This window comes from Mustela nivalis (genome assembly GCF_964662115.1).
Source record: "Mustela nivalis genome assembly, chromosome: 19".
Lineage (NCBI taxonomy): Eukaryota > Metazoa > Chordata > Mammalia > Carnivora > Mustelidae > Mustela > Mustela nivalis.
The window spans coordinates 37,711,090-37,728,679 of NC_139038.1; the positions used below are offsets into that span (position 1 = coordinate 37,711,090).

Genomic DNA, 17,590 nt, shown 5'->3' on the forward strand with positions numbered 1-17,590 from the left:
CACAAAGCAGCCCCGCTGTCCCTCTCCCGCTTCATACCTGTCTGGTTTTGTCCAAGTAGTTGTGGTACGAGATGAGTGCTGTCAGCACGGGAACCACCGCCAGATGCAGGTCGGTTCTGGAGAAGCCTTCCGGGGTGCCTCGGAGCCGCTCCAGGGTCCTGGGACCTGAAAGCTGAAGGCCGAGGCTCAGGGAGCAGGCTGCACGTCAGTGAGGCAAGGGCGAGCCGCAGGGTGGCCGAGAGCCCAGGGGCCTTCCTACTCTCTGTCTGGCCGAGGGTCTGCCTTGTCAGACCCATGGGAGCGCCCACCAGCCAGGGACAGACCCAAGACGGACGCGCCTGGCCCAGGAAGCCCAGTGAGGAAGGCGAGGGAGAGGAATCAAGCTAGCACACGGGGAGGGCGAGCCAGAGCCCTGCACAGAGGCCTATGAATGGGGAAGGGAGGACAGGGCCCCAGGGGCACGATCTCCCAGCGGGACTGCCCTCTCGTGTGACCGCACCTGACCTGCCGGGCCTGGGGGCCAGAGCGGGAAGGCGCAGGTGGCGGCCCCACGGTGCGGGCGGCCTTACCATGGAGCAGAGGGCAGCGGACAGCTGGTCAACGCTGCACGGAGACGTGAAGATGAGCACCTTGTAGCGCAGGGACTCGGGCAGCTTGCCCAACACAAGCTTCAGCACCTTCCAGTCCGCCTCCTGCAGGGGGAGCGGCCGCTCAGCCGAAGCGCTGTCAGCAGCCTGGCAGCTGTGTGGCCTCCTGACCCCTCTGTCCCTGCAGGAGCACGTGCTCCTCTGAGGAAGTGCCCCGCGGCACGACGATGGCACCCTCCAGACACCAGGCTGAGCAGGAGGCCCAGGCCCAGCGGCACCACCTCTTGCCCTGAACTGGCCCTGGACTCCCACGCCGGCCCTGCCCTCCCTGGGTGCCCGACGGGGACCCCCAGGCCTCCCGCCCGGGACGCCGTAGCCACAAGCCCTGACTGAGGCCCGTCCAGAGCACCACAAACGTGTACTGAGTAAAAAACCTGTATCTCAAAAGGAAAAGCAGCACATATTCCAAAATAATCCACAAGCCCGGGGACCCACTCCAGAACCAAAATCCACTGAGGGCCACAGCGATAAGGAAGACGTGGTTGTGGCCCCTGTGGACCTTCCCTGGCCAGCCCTCCCCAGCTCAGCGGGGAGACCACCGCCCATCAGCAACACATGTGGCCTTGAGTCCTGAAAACCTTTCCCCAGATCCCACCTGTGATGCAGGCCTGGAACCTCTCCCAGGAAGTACCTGACAGCCCCCTTCAGTGCCAACGACTGGTGCCCACAGGGAGAGGAAACGGCTCCCCTGCCTTTGGCCCTCGAGGGCTTCCCAGGCGCACAGCGGCACGCCACTGACCACATCGCCTCTCCCGCCGGCCCCCTTGCAGAGATAGGCCTCCACTCCATTCAAGGCCCCAGCCCCACCTCCGCTGACACCCACTCTACCTCGAGGCTCTGCTTGTTCCTGACCCCCAGAACCTGTCCTACCTCTCCGCCTCACCCAGCCGTCCCAGCACCCCTGGCCAGAAGTGCCAGCAGCACCCCGTCGCACGCGGCCCGTCTCGGCCTCCACCCGACGCACGTCATCCAACGACTCCCTCACTTGTCTACACGGCTCCATCCTATACCAAATCCACCTCCCAGGGGCAGGCACGTCTCAGCTCTGTGCCCAGCTCACAGGATGGGATGCACGGCATCCATCACAGAACTACTGGATGCTTGGGGCAGTAGCGTGCCTCCGCGGTAGCTGATGCAGGGATAGGAAGTGTGCGGGGCACCGTGGAGGGACCAGCTGGCTCACCTGCTTCAAGCACTGCAGCAGCACACGGAAGAGCAGGGAGTAAGGCAAAGAGCCAAGTCTCACCGCGGGGCCTGTGGGCGCAGGGCCGGGCGGCCCCGTGGGATTGGACAGGGTGCCACTGGCCTTCTTCTCTGGACCCCGCTCTGGCTCCCTGTGAAAGCAGGGGGGACCAGCACTGAGGCCACAGGGCAGGGACCAGCGCAGGCACCCTAAGTGGCCATCGGGCTGCTATAGGACATTCCTCAGACCCACAAGCACCCCCAGGGCTGGGCACAGCTGGCTCCCTGGCCGGCGCCGGGGACAAGGCTGATACGCACATGGCATCGCAAACACAGTAAGGGCTGAACCTCACGGCCCCATCCTTGCTGGGCAGGCCGAGACGGTGCAGCGAGTCGGCCCTCAGGAGCAGCAGGAAGTCGAAGGCCTGCAGGGAGAAAGTGAGATCCAGCAAAGCTAGGCAGATGCCGGGCCTGTGTACTCTCAGCCCGGCTGCTCCACGGAAGGCCCCGCCCCAACAGCACATGCACCAACCCCACCGCGGCCACAGCAGTGCAGGCAGTGCCACACAGGCGTCCCTAGCCTTCTCCTGCCACAGCCAGGCCCGCCCCCACGACACAGGGAGCGTGGCCCGCACACTGGCCAGGCAGCCCCACGGCCCCGAGTGCCAGGAAACACAGCCACGCTCAGGCCACCAGCACCTCTTCCCATGACCGACAGGTCCCTTAACTGGGCTGCCCTGATGATGGAGGCTGCCCCATCACACAGAGGCTCTGCAAGGGGACCAGGACTTCCCTCCCCACGACCACCGCTCGGCCTGGCGCCAACACCTACGACGGCAGCCGCAACTGTGTGTTCTGCCCCGTGGCCCGCGCGGCCCGCCGCCTGAAGACTGCAGCCCCAGGGTGAGACAGCACCCCTGAAAGCCATGGAAGCTCATCTCCGCCCACACTATGGACCGCCACCTGGCTCAGAGCAGCGCAGAGGCATGCAGACACAGCAAGAAGGGCACCAGGGCCCAGGGAGGCTACGGCCACGGCTGGTTCATGGGAGCGTGCTCCTGGGCCACCTGCCAGCGTCCTAGCCTGAGCTCCCTCCTGGCACCAGCAGGCACCCCGGAAGCCAGCCGTGGCCAGCCCTGAGCCGCAGTGGTAGCAGCCCGGCCACGGTCCGCCAACAAGCCCCATCCTACCTGTAGCCGGATACTGGCGGCAATGGGCAGGGTGTAGTCGTGCTTGTAGTGCAGCTGGATGTGGCCAACAAGTGTCTCATAAACGCGCATCGCATGGCTGGCGGGCAAGGAGTATAGCTTGGTCTGCGGAGAGAGTGTGCCGGTTGCTCTGAGAGTGGGACGCCAAGAGGCAGGTAGGGAGCCAGCACCCAATGCCCAGGACGAGGGGAATAGGACGAGCTCTGGGGAGTGACTGGGCAACACACAGGGCCCACTAGCTGCCACCTCCGTTCCCGGGACTCCATCCCACGGACGCGCCCACACACGCACACCCTTGGTGGTGGCAGAAAGGGAATCCGCTAATAAATCAGGAAAATGTATCTAATGGGGCACTGCTCGGCAACATGTATGACGTGACCCGTGAGCTGAAAGCACCTTTTCCGGCCACCGGCACAGCAGGATAGACCAGGGCGAGTGAGGCCCCGCGGGCTCCAGGGGGCCCTGTAGGGGGGCCATTCCCCCAGCCGCTGGGTCGTCATCCCCACAGCGAGCCCCCTGCCTGCCCCAGCTCCCTGACACATAAGCCCAGGAGAGGCCAGATGAGACCCTGGTGTGAGGTGGCACCAGCTGGCCAGGCACTGGGGGTCCAGCCACAGCCAGAGGAACCCCTCCATGGCTCGTGGTACTCAAACCAGGGCCTTACAACATAAATCGCTGCTGCTCTTCAAGAGAAATTACCACAAGAAGGGGGACAGGGGAGAGAGAGTTGGACCCAATGTTCAGGCCCATTCAGAAAGGACCACAGGGGAGGGGGACAGCGGCAGCCAGGCCTGCCTGTCCAGCAGGAAAGACGAATACAATCTAACTGTGCTCCGTGTGTGCTGCTCGCCTGTTTCACACGGCGCGGGTTATCTCTCAAACGAGCGTCTCCAGGCCCAGGACACTGCTCCAGCTTGCCAACAGCTTGGTTCTGTGGCCCCCCACCCAGGGTCTGCGGGGCTGGAGTTCCAAGCAAGGGCGATGAGCCACCTTCCCAGCTTCTCCACGGCAGGGTTCTGCACTCACTCAGGCCGACGCACCCCTCACCCACCAGAGGTCTAAAGGGGGCCGGGCTCCCAGGACAGGAGGCCACGGAAGTGCCAGTCGCCTTTCCACAAACACTTCAAACTTCCACGCCAGGAAATAACCATCCCACAGAAGCAGCACGGGACATTCTGTGAACAAGAAGCATTCGAGGCCACAGACTCAAATACCGCATTTTACATAACACGGACACTGGCAAGTGAGCTCCAGGGACGCCGTGATGCGGTGACATCAGTGGCAGAGCCGAGGCGGAGGCCGGAGGAGGCCCGCAGGGACCCGGTCAAGCCTGCGAGCAGGGGTGTCTGGCCACAGCAAAGGAGAGCAAGCACCAACCCAAGGTCAGACTCATCCACGACACACCAAGTCCCCTCACGACTCAGCAAAAAGACAAACGATGCCGTTAACACGTGAGCAGAGGATGTGAGCAGACACTTCCACAAAGAAGACGCGTACACGGCCACCGGGCACCCCAGTGAAGGGCGTTCCTCGCGAGGGGCGTGCGAACCAGACCACAGCAGCCTGGGACGCTCCAGGAAAGCAGAGCCGCAGGCGCGCCGGGGACTGTGGGTAAAGGAGCCTCATGCTGTTCCCGGCCACGGAGCGGCCCCTGTGGAACGCGGTCCGGCTGCTCCTTGGCTGACCACGTGCGGGGTCACTGTCCGAGCCAGCGAGTCCCCTCACAGGCCTGCACCCAAGAGAAGGAAAAACCCACGTCTGCACACACACTGGCACGTGGATGTTCACCCTGGCAGGATTCACAGGGGCACAAAGGGGGAACCACCCAGCGACCGTCAACACAGAACTGATAAGCAGGGCGCCTGGGTGGCTCAGTGGGTTAAGCCACTGCCTTCAGCTCAGGTCCTGATCTCAGGATCCTAGGATCGAATCCCGCATTGGGCTCTCTGCTCAGCAGGGAGCCTGCTTCCCTCTCTCTCTCTCTCTCTGCCTGTCTCTCTGTCTACTTGTGATCTCTCTGTCAAATAAATAAATAAATAATCTTTAAAAAAAAAAGAACTGATGAGCAAAGACAGCAAATCCACATGCGGCCCGACGGCCATCGGAGCGAAGCCTTGAGCCCTGCCACCAGCCCAATGAGCCTCAAGATGCTCAGAGCACGCACTGCACAAGTCCATGGTCACACGAAACATCCAGAAGGCACAAATCCACAAGATGCAGAGTGGACGGGTGGCTGGCAGGGGCCAGGGTGCCCAGGGGAAGTGGGGAGGAACAGCTAATGGGTGTGGAGTTGCTTCCAGAGAAGGAAGACGTTCTAAAGGCACAGAGGCGCAGCGTCCACCATGTGAGTCTCTGGAGGTACCGGAAATCCCCTGGACCACACGCGTAGTACACGAATTCTACGGAACGCCAACTACACCTCTCAATGAAGCCGTGAAAACCAGCCCACTACCACAGGGTCAGCCTGCCCCACCTCGGCAGCAACGTGAGGGCGTCTCTGCCCAGACAGGCCCCGCGACCCTCAGGAGCGCCCCACGCTGTGACAAGGAGCCTGGGTCACGCCAGGCTGCCCTCCACGACGCCACGGAGGTCTCCCCGGAGACGTGTGCCTGCACGGCAGCTGCCCAGAGGTGGCCGGTTGGGCCTCCCAAAAAGGCAGAGACGTACCTGCAGGATGACCAGGAGCCCCAAGACAGCAGTCCTCACGTCCTCCACGGAGGCCGAGTACGCCGCCACGTCTCTCTCCTCCAGCTCAGCGGGTGGAGAAAGGGAGCGGGACATCACCTTCAGAGAGAAAACGTGCATTCAGTTCCCCAGCTCGGGGCTCTCCCCGACAGCTACAGTCAGACCCGGCACTTTCCCCTGCATTTCTCAAAAGCTGCATTTTGCACTCCTGAGGGCCCTTCCAGAAACTGCGACGTATTTTACAGTTAAGAGAAAAGCACACTGGCCGTGCATAAGGACGATGCGTCCAGCCCAGCTCCAGAGCTGCACCACGGCTATGTTCCAGGACACCCGTAGCGCCACCCATTCCTGATGTAAGGGGGCCCTACCTGAGACGCAGCCATTGCTCTGGGCACAACAGGAACAAACGGTCCAGAAGCCAGTGCTGCCTGTGCAGCCTGGCCACAATTGGGGGGCTCTCTAGCAGCCCAGGCACCCAGAGCCCCAGGCTCAAGCGACCCTCACCTTTTCCACAATGTCTAGCAGGCTGTTGAAGTGGTGGGTATGACAGCCCTCAGCCAGGTCCACCAGCAGCTGGGTGGCCAGTTTCCGGACTTGAGGGTCTTTGTCCTCTGGGACGTGGGAGAGTTGTGAGATGACCACTGAGCTGATCAGCTCCTCCTGAAGCGGCACAAGTCGGGGGAGATGGGCAATGTGGGGCAGGGGCACGGCCGCAGCTGAGGGACGCGCTGCACAGCCCCTCGGGGGCCCAGGCCCCCAGGCCCAAGTACGACGCAACAGCAAGTGGCCGGGCTGGCTCTTGCCCATTCACTGTCACAGGGTGGGCCCCCCATGTGCACGCTCTGGGGTGGGAAGAGCCCGTCCCCGACATCATGATGGGAAGGGTGACAACAGCTTCTACAGAGGCAGATACAACGCACAATAGCAGCAGAGGACGAGACAAGACCAGCCCCGACATGAGGAAGCTGAGAACCCAGAGGGGCCTCCTGGAAGAGGCACTGCTGAACTGAATTCCAAGGCACAGAGGTGCGGGGAAGAGGAAGGCTAGGAGGGAAGGAGTGGGCCGACCAGGGCTGGGAACACCGGAAACACTGGGGAGGCTGCCCTCGGAAGCTGCACAGAGCATGAACTGGAGAAAAGAAGATCCAGCTCTCCAGGAGAAAAGCTCCCAGAGGAAAGGACAAGCAAGCAGGGGCACGTGAATGTCTGAGGGACAGCTTCTGGCCCTAGACCGGGTCACGGCTGGAGGGAAAGCAGCAGCAGGAGACAGGCAGGGCCTGGCACCACCGTGGTCAGGCCGAGACTGGAGAACGTGACCACAAAAATCAAAAGAAAACTTCCCCACACGAGACTCTGCTGACAACTTCTGTTTGGGCCCCGCAACTCTAGGCCCAGCAAACCTGGCAGGAGGCGGGAACCAACACCAGAGCACGTGAACGGGGGGAGAACCAAGCTCACTAAGCAAACCTGCCACAGATGGGTATCCCAGGAGGCTCACCGAGCCCCACCCCCAGGCCCGCTGACCGCACCAGGCACCCCCAGCAGGACTCACACCTCATAGAACTGTCTGTTGATGAGCAGCACGAAGGACAGGACGTCCAGCACCTTGATGCGCACGGCACTGCGGGACTCGTTCCTGGGGGTGGGTGCACCTGCTGGGGTCTGGGCGCGGGCTCCACAGCCAGCCTCACCCTCCACCAGGCCCCGGCCCGCCCACATCCAGACCCAACACGGGAACACGGGGCCACAGGGTGGAACGCTAAGCCCTCAGAGTCGGCCTCTTCCTAGTCGAGTGGGGCCACCAGAGCAAGTGCGCGTGGGGGCCTCAGAGGACTCTGTCCCATCAGAAGGCTGACCTGCTCCCGCTCCCTCCAAGGACAAGAAAGGGAAACCCTGACCCGACCAGGCCTGGGCTCCTGGGGCCCGGCTGGCCTCCGCAGCTGCCTACCTGAAGAACCTCTCCATCAGCAGCTGCAGGTTGTGAATCCAGCCATCTTTGGCCGGATGGATCGACTGAGCCCTGTACGTGATTAAGTTCAAGAGCGAGGACTCCTGTGGAAAGAAGTCACCGTTACTGAGCTGCTCTGCCCTGAGGCTTGTCCTACACTCATGCTCGTGCTGCTGGCCCTGGCGGAGGAGCGGGGAGGAGCGAGTCCACTCACGGACACCAGCCCTTCCCCAGGCTGGCGGTCCACACCACAAAGGTGCTAATGGCAGCAGTGGGAATTCATTTAAAAACCCACACAGGGCGCCTGGGTGGCTCAGCTCGGGTCATGGTCTCGGGGTCCTGGGATTGAGCCCCACTTTGGGCTCTCTGCTCAGCAGGGAGCCTGCTTCACGCCCACCCCGCCCGCCCCTCTCTCTGCCTGCCTCTCTGCCTACTTGCGATCTCTCTCTCAAACAAATAAATAAGATCTTAAGATCTTTAAAAAAAAAAAAAAAAAAAAGACAACCCACACAAAAGTCTTGGCGTCAGTCTGTGGGTTCCTGGCGTGAGCACTTCCTGCTGCCCAGTGGGTAGACACAAGCAACAAGTCCCCGAAGCCAGCCGGCACCTTCCTCCACACGGGTGGGAGGAAGCTGAGGGTCAGGCTAGTGCTGTCTGCAATGGCCCCACGTGCAGTCAGCTGGCTGACACCCCAGCAGACCTCCCCGGAGAGCAGGAGCCTGCCCGCCAGCCCGAATTCAAACTCAAGGAAAGCTGTTTCAGCCACGGGTTCCCACCTCTCCCCCGGCAGTCTAACCTCGGCCACCCTCCTGCACAAGCGCCAAAGGCCCCGCCGAGTCAGGGGAGAAGAGGTCTTACAGGCCTCTGGTCTGCGCATCGCTCAACCAGCTCGAAGTATCTCTCTGGAGAGCCGTGGAACTCGCTCTGATCGCATAACTCTTCCACCGTGGTCAGCAGGTCGTGGACGACGGCTCTGAGCTCTGGGCTGTCCAGGTTCTGCAACACAGAGGAGTGACTCTGGCCTCAGACTGCGGGTCTCCCACAAGCCGCATTCAGACATGGGGCATGGGGGGCAGGCGGGCCATTCTCTCCCATTCACGGAGTGAGGACCCCAAGGAGTCCTGCTCTGCCCACCCAGCAGGCCTCCAAGGGATCGCCTCTGAGCATGTTCACGCCTCCCCACAGCCCAAGCACCTTCTGGAAGCCCCAGGGCAGTTGCCTCCCAGCCTGCTGCTCCAGGGGTAGCAGGTCAGTGACAATGGTCTGGCTCAGCCGGCAGGCCCTGAGGGATGACAGTCTAGTCCTCTGCCCACTGGCCTGGCCGTGCATATCACCATGCACAGGCCTAGTGCCCTGCCCCCACCACAAGACCCTGTGCCCCAAGAGACCCCACCGCCAAGCCCGGCTAGACAGAGTCTCAACTCTCCTACAGCCCCCACGCTGCCCCCACGTCATCCCCCTCCTGCTGCGGTTAGTACTTCTGCCAAAGTTACAGCAAACCCGTGGGCGGCATCCCCGATGCCCCGGGAAATGTCTTCTTCAGGGTCCCCTTACAGGCCGTGAAGGGGATGCGGTGTATCCCCCTTTGGGACTTGCGGGAGGCCAGCCCTACCCCCTCGCCCACCTGTTGTGGTCAAAGCCACCACCTTCAGTGGGGAGAGCACACAGACCTGGCGGAGAATGCGGCCTCTGGAGGCATGGAGGGAGGGCCCTGCTCACGGGGAGGTGGGCCTCCAGCCCCATAGGTCCACAGCCACGCAGGGAAGGACCCAGTGGCCTGCCCGCTGTCCGGACCCCCCCCACCCCTGGCCCCATGGCTTCCTGGCTGCTGTACCTGGAGCTGCTGCAGCAGGCGCTCCATGATGGTCAGCAGGATGTCCCACGTCACGGCCTGGAGCTCCCGCCGGTACTTCTTGATCAGTCTGGTTATGGACAGCACAATCTCGTAGGACACCACCTCGTTCGGACAGGTCATGGCCTGGAACAAGAGACCGAGGGAACAAAGCTCAGCTGCTTCCTGCTCCTGCCCAGCAAGCCCCCATCCTAGGGCCCTTGGAACCCAGCCCGAGAGGCTGCCCACATGTGCTCCCAGGCCACAAAAGAAGTATCCCAGGAGCCCGGAAGTACTCCTGCTAGCCTGGCTCTAAATGGCCGGACTCAGCCACACCACTTGCTGCCAACTCCGGGCCGCTGGCCCCCCAGCCCTGCAGAACCAGAAGGCCACCCCCGCAAGCCAAGGGCTCAGACCACGCCCCCTGCCACCCGAGAAGAAGGGCACGGCAGGAGGAATCCTCGGCTCCCAGGGCACCCTGCCCGCAGCGTGAGCGCACACACAGCCAGTGCCCGAACACCAGCCGGCACCGCGGACACAGAAGTGGTCTCAGGCCTCGCTCGAGAGCGAGAGCAGCGCCTATCGAGCTAACACCGTCACCTTGGGGACCCTGGAGCAGTTCTGCTGCTCGTCCACAAGGGCTGAAGTCCCTAAGACAGAATGTTCACTCAAATCGAAACCTGCCGGGGCGCCTGGGTAGCTCAGTGGGTTAAGTCTCTGCCTTTGGGTTCAGGTCATGATCTCAGGGTCCTGGGATCAAGCCCCACATCGGGCTCTCTGCTCAGCAGGAAGCCTTCTTCCCCCGCCCCCACCTGCCTCTCTGTCTACTTGTGATCCCTGTCCAATAAGTAAATAAAATCTTTAAAAAAAAAGGGGGGGGGCACCTGGGTGGCTCAGTGGGTTAAAGCCTCTGCCTTTGGCTCGGGTCATGATCCCGGGATTCTGGGATCGAGCCCCACATCGGGCTCTCTGCTCAGCGGGGAGCCTGCTTCCTCCTCTCTGCCTGCCTCTCTACCTACTTGTGATCTCTGTCTGTCAAATAAATAAATAAAATCTTTAAAAAAAAAAAAACCCACAAAACCTGCTAAGGGTCCTAGACCTCAGGGTCCCCAGGTCACAAAGCACGTGACTGAAAGCCGCGGCCTCGCCACCTGTAGACCTGCACTCATCCCCGTGCTGTGTCCCCTCCACCCCATGTGGCAGCCCTCATGGCATAGAAGCCAAGTCACCTCATAAAAGGACGGGAGCACAGATGTCGGGGAGTTCTTCAGAGAGTAAAGTCGGTGCGCGCCCCAGAGCGCCATGCCCACAAAGAACACGGCGCCTCTCAGCAGCGCGGCATCCTCCTTGTAGGCTCTGCAGCGATGGCAGAAAGACCACGTGTCAGTGGAGCCCGCGGCCCCCCGAGCCCCCTGCTCTTACAGGGAAGCAACAAGGCTGGGGAAGAGGCTGTGGGTAGGGGATGTGGGCCCGCGGCGATGACCCACTTCACTCAGGCCTTCCCACCGCAGTCGTCACTGCGGACCACGCGGCCGTGCCACATGCCAGGACTCGGAGGTAAATAAGAGAAGGCCCTTGGCCTCATGGTGCTTACGGTCTAGGAAGCACTAGTGTGAACCAAAGAATCACATGAAAAAAATGCCAAGTCCCTCCCTCAAATTACAGCCAAGACGGAAAGCCCAGGGCCACGTGAGTCTGCCAGGGCACTGGGCAACCAGCAACCACCCTAGGTGGGCGCACCCTCAGAGAAACCCGAGCACAGAGGGAGGACCTGGCAGCCAGGGGAACAGGCGGCACAGAGGCCCTGGGTGGGGGGAGAGCAGCAAGGAGAGGCAGGAGGACCACGGGCTGGGGCAGGGCTGGCCACCCAGCCCTCAACATGGTGGGCAGTGTGGTTCTTCTCCTCAGAGCAGGAGAAGCCCCCGACATGGTGGGCAGTGTGGTTCTTCTCAGTGCTCCGAACCAACCGTGCCATGGTCCGAGCGAGGCACATGGGGAAGGGCACATAGCTGCATGTGGAGCAGCCAACTCTAGGAGGCTGGCGAGGAGCGAGCGGGGCTCCAGGGGCTGGAGGCCCTGGGAGTGGACAGACCTGTTCCATCCCTCAGGGGCAGAAGCAACAGGCCCTGTGATGATCTGGCTGGGGGAGGGGAGGGCAAGGGCCTCATCACAGCACCGGTGAGGCAGCCCTCCCCGACGAGGCGGGAGTGCAGGACCGCTCAGGGCCTTAGTTCTGAAGGTTCTGACTTTGCAACAGAGGAAAGACAGCACAAGGGCCAGAAACACAGGATGAGAGCTGTAGCTCAGCAAGCTTCTGGAGCAGCCAGAAAGCACTAGACAGGAAAGCACTCAGGCCCCCGTAGAAGGCTCTGTGGCTGCTGACCCAAGCCACCTGGCCCGTACCAGTCCACCCCATGCCCGGGGCACACTCGCCTGTCCTCCATGATCCGACACATGTTGTAGATGGCACTGTGCCCCAGGTGGGTGCCCAGGAGGTTACGCATCAGCTGGGAAACAAGGCACCACCATCAGAGATGAGCAGAAGCAAGCCCTAGGGCCCGGGGGCCAGCCTTGCGCAGACAGCACTCTGAAGCCCTCCGCGTCCAGCCGCGTCTCTGCCGCCTCCTCCCAAACACAGAGGCAGCAGCGTTTTCAAACTACTACTAAAACCCTGGCCTCGGCTCAGAGCCCAGAAAAATGCTACTGGATTCCCCTCAGTAGGGCAGACAGCCGTTCACTGAACACAGCACAGCCCTTGTCCTGTTCACATGCCTGGCCTCCACCTTCATCTGGGGAAGCCCCTCCAGAACAGTTCAGAACCCCACCTTCCAGCAAGGCTCACAGAGCTCCTTGACGTTGATGGTGCGGCAGAGAGTGACGATGAACAGCGGGAGGCTCTCGGCCGGCAGGCAGTTGTAGCAGACCACGGCATCCAGCACCTGCAGGGACACCTGGGGAGAGGGACACAGGTCACGCCGGCCCCCCCTCCCGCCCACAGGGATGTGCCCCAACCCCAGCCTCATTCCCACCCTCCTTTGGTCAGTGACAGGCACCCCTCCCCACTGCCAAAGCAGCCTTCCTGGGAAGGAGAGTGAGGGAGCATCACGGTCGTGGTGGGTTGCCCCATCTGGAACTACGACCCCACGACGGAGGTCATCCAACCAAACATGCTCACTTCCTGTGGAGTCCTGAGCACCAGAGAGGCTGAGCAGCTGGCCAGGGCCATGTAAGCAGTGAGGGGCAGTGCAGGGCCCGAGCCCAGAGCTGGGATCCCAAGCACTCTGCCATCCGGCCCACCCAGAAGGAGGGTAAGAAGACTGTCCTTGGGGGAGAGCAGCTACTGACCTCTATGTCTACGGACGACACCGTCTGGACACACAGCAGGCAGATCATGCTGGCGGAGGAAGCGCAAGGTCAGTAGAAGGACGTCTCCCAGGGGCGGCGCGGCTCTTTCCCACTTTCTGGGGCCTCAACAAATCAGTTAAAACCAAGAACTTGACCCACGAGGGCTCTACTCCCCCACAAACAGGCAGGTGCCTGCCCTGTGCCAGCCACTGGGCAGCATCAGCAGGACCCAGTCCCTGCCTTCAGGGCTCCCCGTGTACATGCAAAAAAACGACGGTGCAATTGGTAACAGAGGCGCCGGCTGACGGCGTGCGCCGGTGAAAGCGAAGTGCCCCTGCTCTACGGGCAGGAGCACGCGCGGCCACGCTGTTGCGGCACCTCCAACTAATCGCTGCCTCCAACAGCTGAGGCAGCAGGGCTGGGAGCAGAGGGACGTTAGGGAACTCCTTACTGGACCATCGATGCAATGTACTCATCCAGGTAACAGCTGTTGAACTTGACCAAGTTCACAAGCACCAAGAGGAATTCTGAGGACAGGCCGATGTCCATCCACTGCAGCACGAACCCAGCTGAGGGGGAAGAGGAGGAGGGCAATGTCCGGCCTCCTCCCCCCACATCAGGAAAACACCCTCGGCCCTCCTGCTGCCGTCAGCAAGCCACGCACAGGATGGCAGGGGCTCGGCCGCAGCCCCAGCAGGTCGGCGCGGCCAACTCTGAAGTTCACCTGACCTGAGCCGCGCTGAGCGGGTCCAGGCTGAGGGGTGGTAGCAGGATTTGTGTCTGATGCTCGGAGCCCGGGGCCCCGAGGCTGACCTGCACCAGCAGTACCGGGCGCTTGTCCAGGAGGCAGATTCTTGGCCCTCTACCCCTCCCTGAGACTCTCTCAACAGGGACAAAAGCCACGCTTGGCCACTGGCCAAATCACCTCAGAAAACCTGAGCACGGCAGCCAGGAGCACCTGTCCTGGAGACAGAATGTCAGCTGGGACCCATCTCCAGGCCCCCGCCAGCTGATTTCTTCCTCCTCCTCCCGCCCCTCCCCACCGTGGTGACCCAAAACCTCACTCCATCAGGACAACAGAGAGGAAGGCTAGGTCAGGCCCAGGGCACACAGAGGCCCAGCAAGAAGACATGACGAGGCAACCCCAGCCCCCCAGAAACTTCAAGGTACCCTGGATAAAACACGGGCTGACACCCTGGTCAGCCGCGCTGCCTCCCCATGACAAAACGTGGACCCCCTCCTGCCCACCTAGCAGGCCTCACTCCCCAGGGCCTCTGAGCGAACAGGTCTAGAGTGAAGCCCAGCACTGTCCATCTCTAACAAGCTCCCCGGGGGACACAGTGGTTGTCCCAGGCCGTACTCAGGCAAGCAGAAGCTCATGGTATCGCACCCTCCGCAGGCCATCCCAATCAACCACAGCACCCCCTCTGTGCCTCAGCAGCCTTCTGGCATTCAGAGTCCAACAGGACCTCCCAAGCCCGAGAAACCCGGCACCCGATGCGGCACCCACCCAGTTCTTCTTCCAAGTAGGTGATGTGTCTCCCGTTGTCCGTGAGGGCCTTGAACACTTCCAGTCTCTCGTGGAGGTCTTCATTGGAAGGGTAATCCTTGATGACCTTGAAGAAGAGGGCTCTGAGCACGCCCAGGTGGTCCCCCTGAAAACAGAAGCACAGGCTCAGCTGTCCTGCCAGGAACTCTGCAGGCTGGGTCTCCCGCACAGCCAAAGCTGTCTTAGTAGAGGGGGCCGGAGAACTCCTGACCCTGGGACCCCTTCTCCTTCCCAAAGGCACTGGCTGTAAACGACCAACTGGGCACATCGGAGCCGCTCCAGATCGGAGCCGCTCCAGACTGGCACACATGTGTGCACGTGTCTGTGCGCAAGCTGTGGGCACACAGCAGGGGACAACACAGTTCCAGCCCTCCTGGGGCTCAAAGCCCAGAAGCGTGTCTGCGCATGATAAAAACAGTCTGACCAGGGGTGCCTGGGTGGCTCAGTGGATTAAAGCCTCTGCCTTCAGCTTGGGTCATGATCCCAGGGTCCTGGGATGGAGCCCTGCATCAGGCTCTCTGCTCAGCAGGGAGCCTGCTTCCTCCTCTCTCTCTGCCTGCCTCTCTGCCTACTTGTGATCTCTGTCTGTCAAATAAATAAATACAAATCTTTAAAAAAAAAAAAAAAGTCTGACCACTCTGAAAGGGGACAAGCGTTTCCACGCAGCAGGGGTGTGCAGGGCTGGGGGAAATGCACAGCAGGGAAGCAAGCCCTCCAGGCAGGAATGCAGAGGCTGTGGGTTCTAGGAGAAGCCAGGAGCACAGGGAGCCATGGGCAGAGGCCCAGGCCGGCAGGAGGAGGGCAGCAGCAGGCCACCAATCTCTCAAAGTGGGCACATCCCTTTCATTCTGCAGCCTCATTGACACCCCAAAACATTCCAGAGGAGGAGGGAACAATAGCCACCCCCATTCTCCAGGAGAGGAGGCAGAGGACCAGGGGCTCACCAGGGTCCCCCAGGGTTCAAGAGGCTGGGGTGCCCACTCGGGCTGTCAGGCTGCAGAGAGCTGGTGCCGGGGCCCTCACCAAAGGCCAAAGCCCACGGGTGGCACAGTGAAAGAAGTCCACGACCACCCGAAGTCACACCCCACACCCAGCCCAGGTCCACCCGCACGCAGACCCGCCACCCATTACCTGCCCCTGCACAATGGCCTTCAGCAGAGCCAGCACCGCGTGCCGGGCCTCCGGGGGCCGCTCTGGCTGCAGCAGGTCCGCCACGGCCTTCCACAGCGCCTCCACCGCGTGCTGCCGCCAGCAAAGAGGGACCACGGTTAGAGGGTACCATCCCCCCTCCACTCAAGGCTCAGAACCACGAGCAAAGGACAGAGCAGGACAGTTCTTTTGACTCGGAACTCACTCCTCTGAAGCCCACACATTGTGTACTCTCACAACCAAGTGACCTGGAGGCTGCTGGGGGCCCTGCCGTGGGCTACTGTGAACCACAAACACGCACAGGCTCTGGCCACAGCCTGGCGGGGAGGGAGGAAAGCAGCAAGCCGGGGGCCCCCGGGATCGGTCAGAAGTCCCCCTTTAGAGCGTGCTCAGACTCCAGTGAAGAAAGCCACTGAAAGAATCTGAAGACCAGGCAGGCCTGGGTCTACAGGGTGACCCAGAAATCCCACTCCCCTGGCCTCTCTGTACCAGCCAAGGGCCCCTCTCTACCACACACCTGCCCCGCCTGGGCTGCTGAGAACGCTGTGGGCTTCTGGAATCGCCTCCCGGAGTACAGGGGTCCTGTCCCCTGCAGCTGCCCAGAATCAGTCTCTCTTGTCACCTCCTCTGCTCCACATTAATCATCCTGGGCTCCCTTCAACCAGGGTCTTCAGACCTTCCCAACCGTTTTTGGGCTCACTTCCCTTGGGAAGGGACTAAAATGTCCTTTAGATGGTGTCCGACCCACATCATGACCATTTCAGGATGCTCTGGAACTTTCACCTCCTTTATCCTATGCATAACACTCCTAGTGACACAACCGAAGCTACAACAAGATTACACACCAGTCTGGGGGACTCTGCCAGCCTCTCGGGCTTATCTGTCTGTGCACCACAACCCCCCGCTTCCATACCTACAGGAAAACTTTATGGACGCAGAAGACTATTTTCACATTTACCCTCGCTAACGTACAGCCTGCGTGTTTCAGATGACCACCGGATGTCGTGGCGGCCCTCCCCTCCCCCTTAGTAAATCCCAGTCTGCCTGGTCCATGTCTCCTCCCAAGTTGCCCATCCGATCTCCAGGCCAGGCTAGAGCAGAGCCCTGAGGTAATCTCACGACTACCTCCCACTTTGTGCTTGGGATGCCCGGAGAGAGCCTGCAACCATCTGCCCGAAATAAATGGGCTTATGTCTGTGAGGCTGCTTGATGCCACCAACCAGACACCTCTCCCAAAAAGACACCAGAAATGGCATGCCTTGAGCCACAAAGTTTCCACACGTTCCCTTCCCTTCCCTGAAACATGAAGGCTCAAGTAAGCGTGCATTTCTGCAAGTCCCTGTTAAAGCCTTTCTTGGAACTGCCACGAAAACCTTAGTGCCTGTGCTCCCCACCTCCATGTGTGAGTGACCCCAAGGGATTATGCCCAGAGAATTCCCAGAAGTTCCCCTAAAAAGGTGTAGAAGTTAGTAGTAGCCCTTAGCGCTCAACCCTGCTCCTCGAAAGAGCCACGTCAGACTTGCGGACAGCAGCCAACTGAGGCAGACCTACCTCTTCAAATTTCTTCGTTTTGGCAACCTCGCAGATCTGCCCTATCACCCGGATGCGATTGTTGATACCACATTCGACACTCAGTTCCTGGCGAGAGATGAAAGCAGCAAAGGGGCCAAGGCTCAGGCAAGGCATCTCCTTAACCACCAGGCACAGACCGCCCAAGAATTCCCACGCTGGAGACCTGCCGCAGCTACTTCTGAAATCAGGGACCACCAGAGTTTACGACTCCATCTCAGTGGGGTGAGAACAGACTACCTCTCTTTTTTTGCGATATTTCGTTTTATTGAGATAAGATTCACATACCAGAATTAGCTGTTTGAACAACTCAAACCTGTACGATTTTGGCATATTCACGACGCCTGCAACCGTGTCCGCTAACTCCCAAATGTTTTCATCACCTAAGAGGAAAACGTCCCACCCACTAGCAGTCACCCCCCTCTCAATCCCCTCAAGCCCCCACAAAGGCTGATCGACTTTCCGTTTCTATGGATT

At 61.0% G+C, this 17,590-nt stretch overlaps 1 protein-coding gene across 13 annotated transcripts in view; it reads right to left on the minus strand.

Annotated features, from left to right (window-relative positions):
• Positions 1-17,590, minus strand: part of TSC2 (TSC complex subunit 2) — a 32,244-nt gene that overhangs the window by 13,196 nt on the left and 1,458 nt on the right. For all 13 annotated transcript variants that reach the window (XM_082713485.1, XM_082713487.1, XM_082713495.1 and 10 more), the window contains exons 3-21: positions 17,096-17,182; positions 15,527-15,637; positions 14,357-14,501; positions 13,298-13,415; positions 12,847-12,895; positions 12,327-12,452; positions 11,935-12,008; positions 10,731-10,857; positions 9,505-9,648; positions 8,529-8,666; positions 7,671-7,774; positions 7,277-7,358; positions 6,227-6,382; positions 5,705-5,821; positions 3,020-3,142; positions 2,148-2,254; positions 1,831-1,981; positions 570-692; positions 38-172 (exon numbers count right to left, since the gene is read on the minus strand). In XM_082713485.1, the coding sequence (XP_082569611.1) occupies positions 38-172; positions 570-692; positions 1,831-1,981; positions 2,148-2,254; positions 3,020-3,142; positions 5,705-5,821; positions 6,227-6,382; positions 7,277-7,358; positions 7,671-7,774; positions 8,529-8,666; positions 9,505-9,648; positions 10,731-10,857; positions 11,935-12,008; positions 12,327-12,452; positions 12,847-12,895; positions 13,298-13,415; positions 14,357-14,501; positions 15,527-15,637; positions 17,096-17,182 (2,217 nt within the window). The remainder of the gene's footprint in view (positions 1-37; positions 173-569; positions 693-1,830; positions 1,982-2,147; positions 2,255-3,019; positions 3,143-5,704; positions 5,822-6,226; positions 6,383-7,276; positions 7,359-7,670; positions 7,775-8,528; positions 8,667-9,504; positions 9,649-10,730; positions 10,858-11,934; positions 12,009-12,326; positions 12,453-12,846; positions 12,896-13,297; positions 13,416-14,356; positions 14,502-15,526; positions 15,638-17,095; positions 17,183-17,590) is intronic.